The 12,965-nt window shown below is 44.0% G+C and overlaps 1 protein-coding gene and 2 long non-coding RNA genes across 3 annotated transcripts in view; 1 reads left to right on the forward strand and 2 right to left on the reverse strand.

Annotated features, from left to right (window-relative positions):
- Positions 1-1,907, reverse strand: part of LOC123471478 — a 7,369-nt gene extending 5,462 nt beyond the window's left edge. Inside the window, exons 1-2 of the long non-coding RNA XR_006645972.1 lie at positions 1,787-1,907; positions 20-1,720 (exon numbers count right to left, since the gene is read on the reverse strand). This is a non-coding gene — a long non-coding RNA (uncharacterized LOC123471478). The remainder of the gene's footprint in view (positions 1-19; positions 1,721-1,786) is intronic.
- Positions 1-6,154, reverse strand: part of LOC116920404 — a 27,155-nt gene extending 21,001 nt beyond the window's left edge. The window contains exon 1 of the long non-coding RNA XR_006645964.1: positions 5,716-6,154. This is a non-coding gene — a long non-coding RNA (uncharacterized LOC116920404). The remainder of the gene's footprint in view (positions 1-5,715) is intronic.
- Positions 1-8,123, forward strand: part of LOC116920358 (RGS domain-containing serine/threonine-protein kinase A) — a 24,806-nt gene extending 16,683 nt beyond the window's left edge. Inside the window, exons 6-7 of the mRNA XM_045172821.1 lie at positions 7,407-7,531; positions 7,597-8,123. Coding sequence (XP_045028756.1) covers positions 7,407-7,531; positions 7,597-7,884 — 413 coding nt within the window. The 3' untranslated portion in view covers positions 7,885-8,123. The remainder of the gene's footprint in view (positions 1-7,406; positions 7,532-7,596) is intronic.
- The last annotated feature ends 4,842 nt before the right edge of the window (positions 8,124-12,965 follow it).

A 12,965-nucleotide genomic window follows, 5' to 3' on the forward strand; every position in this document is an offset into this window, starting at 1 on the left:
AAGTAGACGAGTCACCAACCGTTGAAGATGTGAGCGATGAAAAACGAGTGGAGGTCATGTTGTGGCGTTTAGAGCAATCCATCGCTGCCGGCCAATTTGATAAAGCGGCTGTGTTGGCCAAAGAATTGGCCGCCATCAAAAGGGCACCTACTTCTCAATCACCATCCATCAAACGGCGGACTCCAGAGCCCGATGCGACTCCACCTACACCTCCTGCTGCTATTAATAAACCGGTGGCCGCTCCGAGATCCGTCCTTCCTGCCGTCGCTGCTGTCGTGGCTGCTGTACACAAACAATCCGATCCCATCGTTTCAGCTGCATCGACTGTCAACCAAACGACAGCGACTGCAGCGCCTCTTCCGGCAAAGCGATTGTCCCAGTTGTCGTCACCTTTCCCTCTGCCGAGGAGGACTATCAAGGAAGAAGAAAGGCAAGACAAACAAGAAGAGACGGCGCAGAAAGAACAAGTTTCCTTGCATGTCAATCAGCAGACTGAAACGGAAAAGCAGATTACGATAACGACAAAGAAAATGATAATGACTAATCCCGAGGTGACGATGCGAACGAAAAAGAGTCTGAGCACTAAAATCAATTCGGGCCAGCAGACGACGTTGACTTTCCAGAAGAAGCCATCTATCGGCGTGGTGGAGGAGAACGCGAGACGGACGCAGAGTTGCATCGTTGACGACACATTCAAGTACAGTAGCGATCCCTTCTGCACGACCTTTTGCATCTGCATTGACCCAATCAACATGAATGATCTCAAATGAATTGACATACAACTGGACTTGACTTGAATCTCCATTGGTTTACTCTTTCTCTTCCTTCCTGGGTTCGCTGCAGCGTAGAAGTCTTCATCGAGGATCGATCGACGCATAGTGGACCGTTCACATATGCCGTTCGGCCAGCCACGACTCTGCTGCAACTCAAGGAGCAGATGGCCAAGATCCACGGCATCGCCATGCCATCCCAGCGGTGGATTTTCGGCCGTCGTTTGGCTGACCAAGAACAATTGACGCTCAAAGAGTACGGCGTTTGCCCGTCCAATTCTTCCCTGTTCCTCTACGTCCTTCCTCTTCCTGACCTTCAAACGCCTCCTAACCCATCCCAAAAATCTTTGCTAGACGAGGCACCTTCAAAGCCTCAGCTTGACCTTGTTCCAGCTGACGGACAACCCCCTCAGCAACATGCCAAAAAGTATTACAATTACCAAGAGGACCGATACAGCACTTGCGACGAGGATAGTGACGATGAGTTGGTGGCTGGACCAACCGCCCTTGTTAATAATAACGTCGCCCAGTCATTACTTGATCATCCTCTACAACCTGATACTAACAAAACTGACCCTCGCCTAACAGCAACGACCATAAACGATCAGCATCCAATGCAGTTAGGTTAGTGGTTGGATCTATTTTGCGAAAGCGGTTAACCCATCAGCATTCTTGTTAGAAGGAGCAACTGCTGTGCTGAATTCAGTAGATGCTGGATTGGTGAACCCAACGACACCATCTGGATGCAACGCTTGCGCCTATAAACGCCCAATGGATCACTCAGAGACGGATGACAACACTAAGGAAACTCGAGTCGATTACAAGAAGTTGGTCGATTTGTTGGACCAAAGTGACGTCGTGACTAATGCACAGAGTTTCGATTGTCCAGTTTGTTTGATGACGGTCCCTGCACGAGTTGGCGTCACTCTCAGGGAATGCCTCCACAATTTCTGCAGGTTTTTGTTTTCCAATAGGCCTACAGATTATTTTTACGAATTAAGATACAAAATTTGTACCGTGTTTTAGGGATTGTTTGGCTCACGTCATTGAATTCAGCGACGAAGCCACCATCACATGTCCGTACCGCGATGATAATTACGCCTGTGACGCCATCCTACAAGAACTTGAAATTAAAAATGTAAATTAGTTTTTTTAAATTTTATTTGTGATTTCATTGTTTTTTTTATGAATGGCTCCCACCATTGGTGGGAGCCAAATTGTACGAGAAACATTTGGAGCGTTCCATGCGATTGGCTGAAAAGGCCATGAAAAACGCGTTCCATTGCCAGACGGCCGACTGCCCAGGCTGGGCCATCATCGAAGAGGACAACATCAATGTCTTCCGTTGCCCAGTTTGTCGTAAAAGCAATTGCCTGACCTGTCAGGCTATTCACGAAGGCGCCAATTGCAAAGAATTTCAAGATCAAGTTAACGAAAGCGCCGAGACGGATGAGGACGCCAAACGGACCAAAGAAATGATCGATGTAAGTCTCGTTAATTAGAAATCATAGATTCATGGAATGAAATGTCAATATGATGATGCAGGCATTGGTGGCTAGTGGAGAGGCTCTTTCCTGCCCCCACTGTCAAGTTGTTTTGATGAAACGTTGGGGTTGCGACTGGGTCAGATGTTCGGTTTGTCGCACAGAAATTTGTTGGGTGACCAAACAAAACCGTTGGGGTCCCAAGGTAATCTGCTTTCTGACTTTCTTTAGTTTGTAGCCCTGGTAATTGAATGGTTTGGATGCAGGGTAAAGGAGATACCAGTGGAGGCTGTCGGTGTGGTGTGGATGGAGTTAAATGTCATCCTTTATGTAATTACTGTCATTAGTTCTGACCGGGAACTAAGTTGAAGAGTCGTAGTGTCGTCAAAAGATCACGACTGCTGTGATTTATATTGTTAAACTTGGTTTTGATTTCGAGTTGCAATTGTTTTTGTGAGTCGATGCCTGTCGTCGTATTCGGTTGTGCTGCCTGTAACCATTTCACTGTAAAAATGTTATTGTTGATTAAGAGTTCCTACCGGATGAGATAAGCAGTCTGATGTACAGTTTACATTTGATTTTCGAGCATTTAGTCTGAAACAACTGCTTTCGCAATATCTTCAGCATAAAACCATTGTACCGAAAAAAAAAATACCAGACACTTATTTGGTCATGTCGAGCTCGAGCGACGACCCGACGAGGTCAAGTACTCAAACTCAAGTCAAGGATATCTAATGAATGCAAAAACCCCCCAAAACTTTTTCTCTCGATATTTTCGTTGATGGAAATATATTTTAACGGTTGTCCGGTATCTGCCCAGTTAAAACTTTAAAACGGAAGCAATTATCGGTAGGGCTCGGCCCCGATCACATTCTAATCGGGGACACCGCTAAGCTTCCCCGATTTAAATGAATCGGGGAAGTTCGGTGCGGAACGGTGCTATAATCGGTGCTTAACCGATAGCACCGCTACAGCCATAGAGGGTTAGTCTTACCAGTGACCTTGAGTTCTAATAGGCCAACGAGAATCACGTGACGGGTCACATTTTTTTCTTGTTGGCCGTAGGGCAACTGCCAATTTAGATCACTATTCATTGATAATCGGGGAAGGCACCGATCACCGATATCACCGCACCGAGCACCGAAATCTCTTCCCCGATTGAGACTATCCCCGCACCGGATCGACTACCTTGGGTAATATTTGTGCCTGTCGCAGCCTTTCGCCTAGTTCCGGATGTGATCGTTGGTCCTCAGTCTAGCAAGGATGAGTTGATGTTGAGATATTGGACACCCAAGCAAGGCATGCGCAAAAAATGCCACGCAAAGGGCGCGAGTTTATGGGTTAACATTTTTTGGTAATATACTTGTCACATATTATATAAACGCGGATATCATAGGGTTCCTGTACGTGGTCCCGCTCTACCACGAACCGAATCTTTCCACATCAAAATTCAAATACGTAACTTAAAACCCCGAAGCCATTGGATTGTAGATTTATGCTTAGGTCTACAAACTTTATATTTCTGTTGAGGAAAATTTAGATTTTTACATGTTGTAACGTCGCTTACGTTGAGTGGCACCCAGACCGCCTCTACATTTATGTATACCATTCAACTTGACCATCTAAAAAGTCGCGTTTTACTAGAAGTTGAATTGATACCTGTATCGTATTATCTGATATTTTCCCCCAATCCCCTATTCTACTTTAGCAATCTATCCTAAACAGGGTGAAGAAGTGATGCAACACTTTTCGGTCAACTGTTTAGGTTTCAGAAAATTACAAACGAATGGTAATAAACAAAATGCTAATTTTCCCCAGTAAATCTATTGTAACACGACATTCCTAGTAATCGTTAAAGAGCTGTAAAACGATCAGCGTGACGTTTGATAATGTCAAGTACATCTTGAACATTCTTATTCGATTACTTATGACAGCAATAAAATCTAAAAATTAGTTCACCTGGGCATTTGGATGTGAATTCGTTTCACTCTCACAGTCACATTTGATAATCCGAACTATTCGTCATTTGCATGAGAGTCCATTTGTCGCTAACAGTTCTACTCAAAAAGTTCTCCAAAAAAGACTCGCTGGGTTCAGCAACATTTCGTTGTCACGCCCAAACGTCGGGAACCAATAGTCCAAACGTCGCTAGACAGATGTCCTACTGTCGCGAACCGCTCGTCCAAGTGTCGAAAAACAAAATTCCAAGTGTCCCAAAAGTCTCTATCCCACTTATGTTGCCTCCTAAAAGAAAGGATATGGCAGCTAGGAGTCTAGGACGATGTTGAACTCTCATACTGAAAAGTATAGCATTCTAACAGGAAACATTTCAGCTTGTTTTGTATTGTTTTTTGTTATTGTTTATTGTTTTTCTTATTATTATTTATATATTGTTATTTTCCCCCCATTACAGAATGACTTTCGCCTTATTAATCGTAATAATGCAAAACAGTTGAATGAGGAAGTTGAAACCACTCGCTTTGGGGGTGCAAGAAGACCCGTCGATCCCGTTCGAAGTTAAACGAGTCAACATCAAAAAAATTTATGGATTGGGATAATTTACGTCGCCAAGAGCAGAAACGATTTTCTTCACATTTACCGGGACACGCTCGTCTCCTTGGTCCCTCCACACATTTGCCACGCCCAGGTTTTTCCAGTTGCTATTGAACGGCCCGAAGGTTGGAAAAGCTTTCTATGCGAAAACCCCTACAATACAACATCTAGAATCCCAAAAGGTGAATTTTGAATAAAGATTTCGGCAAATTCCAATGTTGTGTTGCCGAGGACTAGCCACCGTCTAATCGGAGCCCCTGCGGTCCCTCCTTTTCACCAGTCGAATTATAACTGCGCTCGGAATTTGTTGAAATTCTGCTTCAATCCAATTTTTTTGCAATTTTCTTTTCTCTTTCTGCTGCTTGGTTATTCCAACTACTAAAAAGCACTGACGAATAATCTACAACAGAAAAAAAAAACAGAAAAAGAAAGGTGTGAGACAGTCCACGGCGTGTTGGAACGAAATTCGATTTTGGAACCCACTCGAAGGACGACTGTAATTGCACACTGCTCTTATCCTGTCCCGATTCTCGACCACTCTGGCGATACATCTACCAGTCAAAATATTTGGAAAAAGAAACGCGTGCACAAATTTCAAGGACGCGCTTTTTATGAATTTTCGGAAAACTGTCGGCCTTCCAGACCCAGTGCCAATGTCGGCACAAAGTTCCTAGTAATTCTGCAAATCAAGAAAAATTTATCAGGAATCCATCTCCATAGCAGTGCCACCCGTTTAATCAACGAAAAACTTAAACAACAACAAACAAAAAATATGTATAACACGGTGACAAACGGACGTGACGAAAAAAATAAACAAATTTTGGCATTTTATAATTACGTTTTTTCCTGATGCAAAGTTACGTCACATTTTGTTTAACAACACTGAGGAGTTGATGGTAGCCTTTTACCTTGTTTCAGTTTCCCTTTTTCCCTTTCCTTTTTGTTCGAATTCTCAGACAGAGTTCCGACAAATGATGAAAACACGAACTAAAGAAAACGAGGAGAAGAAGAAGAGGGAGGGGAAGAAATAGAAAGCCATTTGGAAAATGCTTGGCTCCCTCTGGCGATGGAAAATGCTTTAAAATGGGAGGAGCTTGAGCAAAATAGAATTGAGGCCAAAATACTAAAAAGGCCCGTTGTGCGCAAACTCACCGCCAGTCGAGCTGTCACTTACTCACTATCAGCCTATCACGCTCACCATTTTACACGACTCACGGCTATTGGAAGCAGAAAAGACAATCCCGACAGTGAATTGTGGCCTCAATGGCATTATTTCTTCGTTTTCAATCGAGGAATATTAAGTGGAAAGCAGAGCCAAGGTAAACCTCTTTCGAAAATTAAAATTAGATTCTAAAAATTCACCTAAATTGTCCCTTGTTTTGTCGATGCCGGAAAAGGGCGTGCCCGTGACGTGGTCTGCCGTTCTCTTTCTCGTGTTGTACGAGTCGTCTACAATTCGACCTTGTAAACAAGAAAAAGAGCCAAAAATCGAGTGAAACTTTAAGCAACGCACGTTAAAGATCGTCACTGCCACTTTCCACGGATTAACAGGTACACAGTAAAATATCATTATCTGCATTGGACTTGACATTGATTCGATGATTTACAGATAATCTGGTAATCTCAAATCGATTCTGGTTGGCAAGTCAACGTTGTCCAGCGTCAAATTACGTGTTTTTCCGTTCGGCAAACTCCTGATTTCACCGCTCTTACGTTTTATTATTTGCAAAACAAAGATAAGAAGGAAATGAAAATTTGGTTCGACCGCGATGCTCTACTTGGGCAAGGTGGCTTTGCTGCGGTATTTAAAGGAAAGTTTGGAGGTCGTGAAGTCGCAGTAAAAAGAATTGAATTACGCCTTGTCGACAAAAGAGAAGAAGACGCAATGCTCAAGTTAGAACATCCAAACATCATCAAACTTTTTCATTGTGAAAAGGACAACGACTTTATGTAACATATTTTTTATCGTTTTTAATAGCAAAATAATTTCAAAATTGATTTTTTGTTTTCGTTAATGTGTTCAAGGTACTACGCATTGGAATTATGTGTCGCTTCTTTAGATCAACTGTTTTTGGAGTCGGATGATCGTAAAAAATACGATGGACGTATGCCACGTCAAATCGTAGTTTTTTCCCAATTAGCTAAAGGACTGGCATACATCCATTCAGAGCGTTTAATCCATCGAGACATTAAACCGAGTAACATCCTCATCATGAAAAGTCCTGGCAAAAATGAAGAGATAATAATCAAATGGTCTGATTTTGGAATGGCCAAATCCGTCAATGGAAAGGGATTTCACTCGTGGACTGGGGCGAGAGGAACCAGAACTTGGTACGCACCGGAAGTGCTGGAAAAGCTCATCAAAGAAGAAAAGGCGGAACAGGAAGAATTTTGGGGCACCGTCCAGAGCGATGTGTTTGTCCTGGGACTCGTTTTCGGTTATCTTTTCTTGAAGGGAGAACATCTTTACGGTTCCAGCGAAACAGAAATTCACAAAAATATAATTGAAAAAAAACTGGTGAATATGCAAAGTAATTCCCAATTTAATTCCACCCTATTTTTATTCTCTAATAATAAAGAGTTTGTTGCTTTATCATAGAAATTAATGGTGAATTGCGCAAATATTATGAGGATGACTTACTAAGGAAAATGTTGGAAGACGACCCGAAAAAAAGAATAACTTCGAAAGAAGTCGTCGAACAACTGGAATCCATCAACAATAAGGTAATATTATATATTATGTCCTAAATAAGGAAGAAACAACCTAATCGTAAATTTGACCAATCTAGCTCACTGAAAAAGAAATTGAATTGCGTCAACTATGTTTACGTGACTCTTCGTCTGGTCTAATAAAAAAAATCAATGACTTAATCCAACTGGGAATTGATGTCAATGCAAAGGACAACGATGGAAGGAATGCGCTCCATTATTTGTGTCAGAATAATTCAAACTCGAATTTAATTGACGCCATTCAACTCTTAATCCAACTGGGAATTGATGTCAATGCCAAGGACAACGATGGAAGGAATGCGCTCCATTGTTACAATTGTATCTCCCGCCAATATCCCCATCCCTAATTATGTGCTTGTCTCTGCCAGATGGCGGGTCAATTAGCCAGACGCCTTTGTCTACCTGTTGTAAAAGGCAGTAGAGGGTAAACCGTCTGAGCGACAGGACCATAAGAGGGGGCTTTGTTTAAACGCTGGCTTTCCCTCGCGGATTATTTTTCCATTCCCTTTTCGCGTGTTCCCTTTTTTTTTGTGTAACTGTGCGAATCCCAAGTACAGGGACGGAATACAACTATTTCGTTGAACTATTTAATTGCCTCTTTCGAGGGTAAATCCCAGTGTTCTCGTTACGAACGTAACAATTGGTGTCAGAAGAGGGATTACAAGGCCTTAGAACGACTTTTAAAAAGTCGCCTTACTGAACGCCACTGCCTTAAAGTATTTATTTATAAATTTTTTTTTTTCCTCTCTTTTCTCTGAGGTTTTGTCTTGTCAATTTGTGAAGTGGTGTGTGAATCTCCGTAAGTTTTCATTTTTTTTTTTTTTTTGGTTTATATTTTGTGTGTTTTGTGTGTAAGTGACATTCTAGGGGCGCCGCCATATTGGATCCAGTCGCGTGTTGGAGGCAGGCGTGACCGTGGGCGTGGCCATATTGGATCTGTGTTACGCGACAGACTCTCCCGCAAAGTAGTTTCCCGTGGGATCGTGGTTTTTTTCGCTTTGAAGCCAAAGTTGAAATATTTTCTTTTGTTGTTTTGTTAATTTTTCGGCGTTTAATTTCTTGTTTCTTTTTTTTTTTTTTGCGTGCCAACAATTTAAGCGAGTTTCGGTTGGTGTACCTAAGCTTTTGTCGGGTATTTAATTTGGTTTTTGTGTGTTCGTCACCTGCCTTATTTGCTTTTGCTGGTGCCGTCGTTTATGTATGTTTATTCTGTTTTTTTTTGCAAGTGGGTTTTTTTTCTTTTTTTCTTTCTCGTGGTTGACCGACTGATTAGTCACGTCTGTTTTGGGTCTTTTTCTTTTGGTTGCTTTTGCTGGCGTCGGGACCTGCATGTCGGATACGGATTCCGAAATTAAAGAACCTTTTTTTGGTTTTGAGCACCACTATCACTTACGGAACCGTAGCCAACAAACCGATCCAGAACCGGTTAGACCCCGTTTAGTTCGCCCTGTACCTCGCTATCCACCAAACGACGCTGCTAAACAACGTCTGGAATTTGACATTTCTCCTTCGGAAGCGTCGACCAAAACTGAAATGGCGGACAATGCAGCTCTCATCGCTGCGTTACAAGGGTTCACCACGGCAGTAGCAACGGACGCAGCAGCGAGGCAGAACCAGATGGCGCAGCTATTTCAAGTTATCGGGGGCCAACAGCAAAACCAAGCCGCTATGCAAGCCATTGTTGCTGCACCACCCAATGCACCTGTTATTCGGCCTTCCACAGTGGCGGTAAACTCTCTACCACATTTTTCAGGTAGTGCAGACGAGGACGCACAGGGGTTTGTTGACCAAGTAAACAGGGTAGCAGGGTTAGAAGGTTGGACGGCCGAGAACTGTCTTTTGGTTGCCGTAACACGTCTTTTAGGTACGGCTTCCCAATGGCATGCGCAAACCGGGCAGAACCATGGTACGTGGCCACTTTGGTCGGCGGCCCTTGTTACAAACTTTTCCCACACCTTGTCGTTTTTGGAGTGGAGCTTAATGGTGGAAGCAAGAGTGCAGAAACCAGGGGAATCTTGTTTGGAGTACGTTTTGGACAAGCGTAGATTATGTCTGCGCTCTCCTGTACCTTTGCCAGAGGCAGACATCATTAAGGCGTTGCTTAGGGGGTTAGCTAATCCAATTTACATCGCGGCGCTTACGTCTCAGCTACCTGTCAATTTTACTGACTTCGTAACTCGTCTACGGGACTTGGAACAGCTTGGCTTATCGAGTGTTCAAATGGGTATTCCTGCCCCGCCTGTAACATACACTGCACCCTTTAACGGCACGGCATGTCCTGCGCCACCTGTTGTTGCCCCACCTGCCCCAAATTTCGCGGCTCTTTTTCAAAATCTTGGTGACAGATTGGTCAATCAGATTTCAACGTCGATGTCGCGGCTGGCGGTTAACCCGATAGCCGGTGGTTCGCGCGCTGGAGGCCCCATGCCCCAGAGAGGCCCACCACAGAGACTTTGTTATGTCTGCAACAGGAATGGACATATTGCCCGGGATTGCCCAGCAAAAAACGACGCGTCTACCCGCCAACGGCAATGGCGCCCTTAAGAGGCTTTGTTTTTTTTGAAAACCGACCTGCCTTACCCCTTATCAAAGTCTGGATCGAAAAAGTAGGCGAAGTTATAGCCCTCGTCGACTCTGGTGCAAGTGTTAGCGCAGTCCGGCTGAGTGTCGTGCGCAAATTTTTAAATCCAAGCCGCAAGGTGAACAAAGCTAAACTCAGGGGCGTCGACAACAAACCGGTGCGCGTCGAGGGATCTTTGCCACTCAACGTTAAATGGGGGGGTAAACTTGTAAAAATTAATAATGTAACTGTCTTGAGGACTGCACCATTTGCCTTAATTTTGGGGGTTGATTGGATCGTTAAAAGTAATACAAGTATAGTGGTTAAGAGGGGGAGGATTGAACTAGTTGGGGAAGGGAGTAAAATTTTGAATGGGGAAGGGAGTAAAATTTTGAATGGGGAAGGGAGTAAAATCGTGGAAATTAAGGAAGGTGAAATCTTAGGGGAACGGGGGGGGAAGAAGGTACGATTTGCGAAGGACGTTTATATAATTAATGAAGAAACGGAAGAAGAAAAAGTTTGCGTGTGTGACGAAGAGCAAAAACGGGAAGCGGTTGACTTAGTTGTGGGGGGAGTAGAAGGAAATGAAGAATTTATCATCGGGAATGATATTTGCGAGTATCTCGCCGAACAGTCACCGTCAAAGCGCCGTGGGTGGATGCCTGTTAAGGTGGACGGACCCCAAACCATCCCGCCTAATTCACTCATGTTTGTGAATGGGAGATTGCCAAGTTGTATTTCGGGGAGGGGATTTGTTAAATTTAATTCTTGTTCAAAACCGGGGAAAGAATGGGTAATACCGTCGAGTATTGTAGATATTAGGGAAGGAATTGTGAAAATTGCTATTGTAAATTACGCCTCGGTGGAGTTGAAGTTGAAGCGGCGCCATTTTTTTGTGTTGTTGAAGCAGACGAAGACGTGGAAATGTCTGGCGTGTCAGAAAGTGGCGGAATTCCAGAAGTTGGCGCAACCTTGATCTCAGAAGATCATTTCTCTAAGTTAGCTCCACAAATCAGAATGGGGGAGAAACTCAGTCCTTTGGAGCGCGCAAAAATAGTCGAGTTGCTTGAGCGTCGACAAAAGTGTTTTCCGGCGTCAAAAAGAGCCATCGGACACACGACAGATGTCGTGCACCACATCGACACGGGGGATGCTCGTCCCATCAAATCTGTGCCATACCGGGTGTCTGCTTTTGAACGCCAAATTATTGCCGACAAGGTCGAAGAAATGTTGGAAGACGGGATCATTGAAGAGTCTTATAGTCCGTGGAGTTCGCCCGTGGTGTTGGTGAGGAAGGCGAAATCGGGAGAATATCGATTCTGTGTCGATTTCCGTCGCTTGAATGCAGTGACAAAACGTGACGTATATCCATTGCCTCGGATCGACGACGTTTTCGATCGATTAGCAGGCGCCCAGTTTTTTTCATGTCTTGATTTGGCCAGCGGGTATTGGCAGGTGCCAGTAGCGGTAGAAGATCGAGAGAAAACCGCCTTCGTCACCCCAGACGGCCTTTATCAATTTTCTCGTTTACCGTTCGGTTTAAACTGTGCCCCAGCAACATTCCAGCGTTTAATGGACAAGGTTTTGGCTGGCCTGAAATGGCATATGTGCCTTGTCTATCTGGACGACGTTCTTGTTTTTGGGAAGACGTTTGAGGAGCACTTGGCACGTCTAGAGCTGGTTCTAACAGCCCTAGAACAAGCAAATTTGACTCTGAACGTCAATAAATGTGTGTTTGGCTCAACCATGGTGTCTCATTTAGGACACGTAGTTGACGCGGAAGGTATTCGCCCAGAGAGTGAAAAAGTTCGAGCCCTAACGACAATGCCAGTAACTAATCTGAAGTCCTTACGCGGTTTTTTAGGTCTTGCTTCATATTATCGACGTTTCATACCCGACTTTGCAGCCCTTGCGCACCCTTTACACTTACTTTTGAAGAAGAATGCTGGATGGAGATGGACCGAGCGTCAAGAAGGCGCAAAGAACAGGATCATCGAGCGCTTGACCTCAGCTCCTGTTCTGGCTCATTTCGATGACGTTCGGGAAGTCACCATCCAGACAGACGCAAGTCAAATCGGGCTCGGGGCAGTATTGTCACAAGATGCTGGTGAGGGTCATCGGCCTGTCTCTTTTATTAGCCGGAAGTTGAGTGATGCAGAAACGCGCTATCACGCAAACGAGCTGGAGTGTTTAGCAGTTGTGTGGGCATTAAAGAAATTCCGCACTTACATTTATGGTCGACATTTCATTGTGAAAACGGATAGTTCTTCCGTAAAATGGATGATGGGAAAAAAGGAGTTGAAGGGCAAATTTTCAAGGTGGGTGCTTGATCTTCAAGAATTTGATTTTACCATTGAGCATGTCAAAGGCGTAGATAACCAAGTAGCAGATGCCCTGTCTCGGAATCCGGCGGAGACGATTGTCGAAACCAATGATTCTCAGACAGAGGAAACATGCTGTATTGCCGTAAATATGCCTGAAACTGGCTTAGCATCAAATGAGGTCGCCCTCTTGCAACAACAAGACGGCCAACTCCAACCAATTTTCGTTTCCTTGAGTTCCCCAATTCAAAACAATATGTCTAAACGGTTTGTTATTCGGGGTAAAGTCTTGTATAAAAAAATAGTCATTCGGGTAGAAAATTTCTTTTAGTCGTTCCCTCCATCCTTCGTCGCAAAGTCCTTGAATCTTGTCATGATTTTCCCTCATCCGGGCACCAGGGAGTAGAGAAAACTTTATTTAGAATTAAAAGTAGATTTTGGTGGCCACGGCTGGGTAGGAGTGTGAAAGTGTTCGTCCAATCTTGTCTTTTCTGTCAAAAACACAAACATGCTATTGGTCACGTGATTGGTAAGCTCCTCCCCATCG

This window comes from Daphnia magna, linkage group LG4, assembly GCF_020631705.1.
Source record: "Daphnia magna isolate NIES linkage group LG4, ASM2063170v1.1, whole genome shotgun sequence".
Lineage (NCBI taxonomy): Eukaryota > Metazoa > Arthropoda > Branchiopoda > Diplostraca > Daphniidae > Daphnia > Daphnia magna.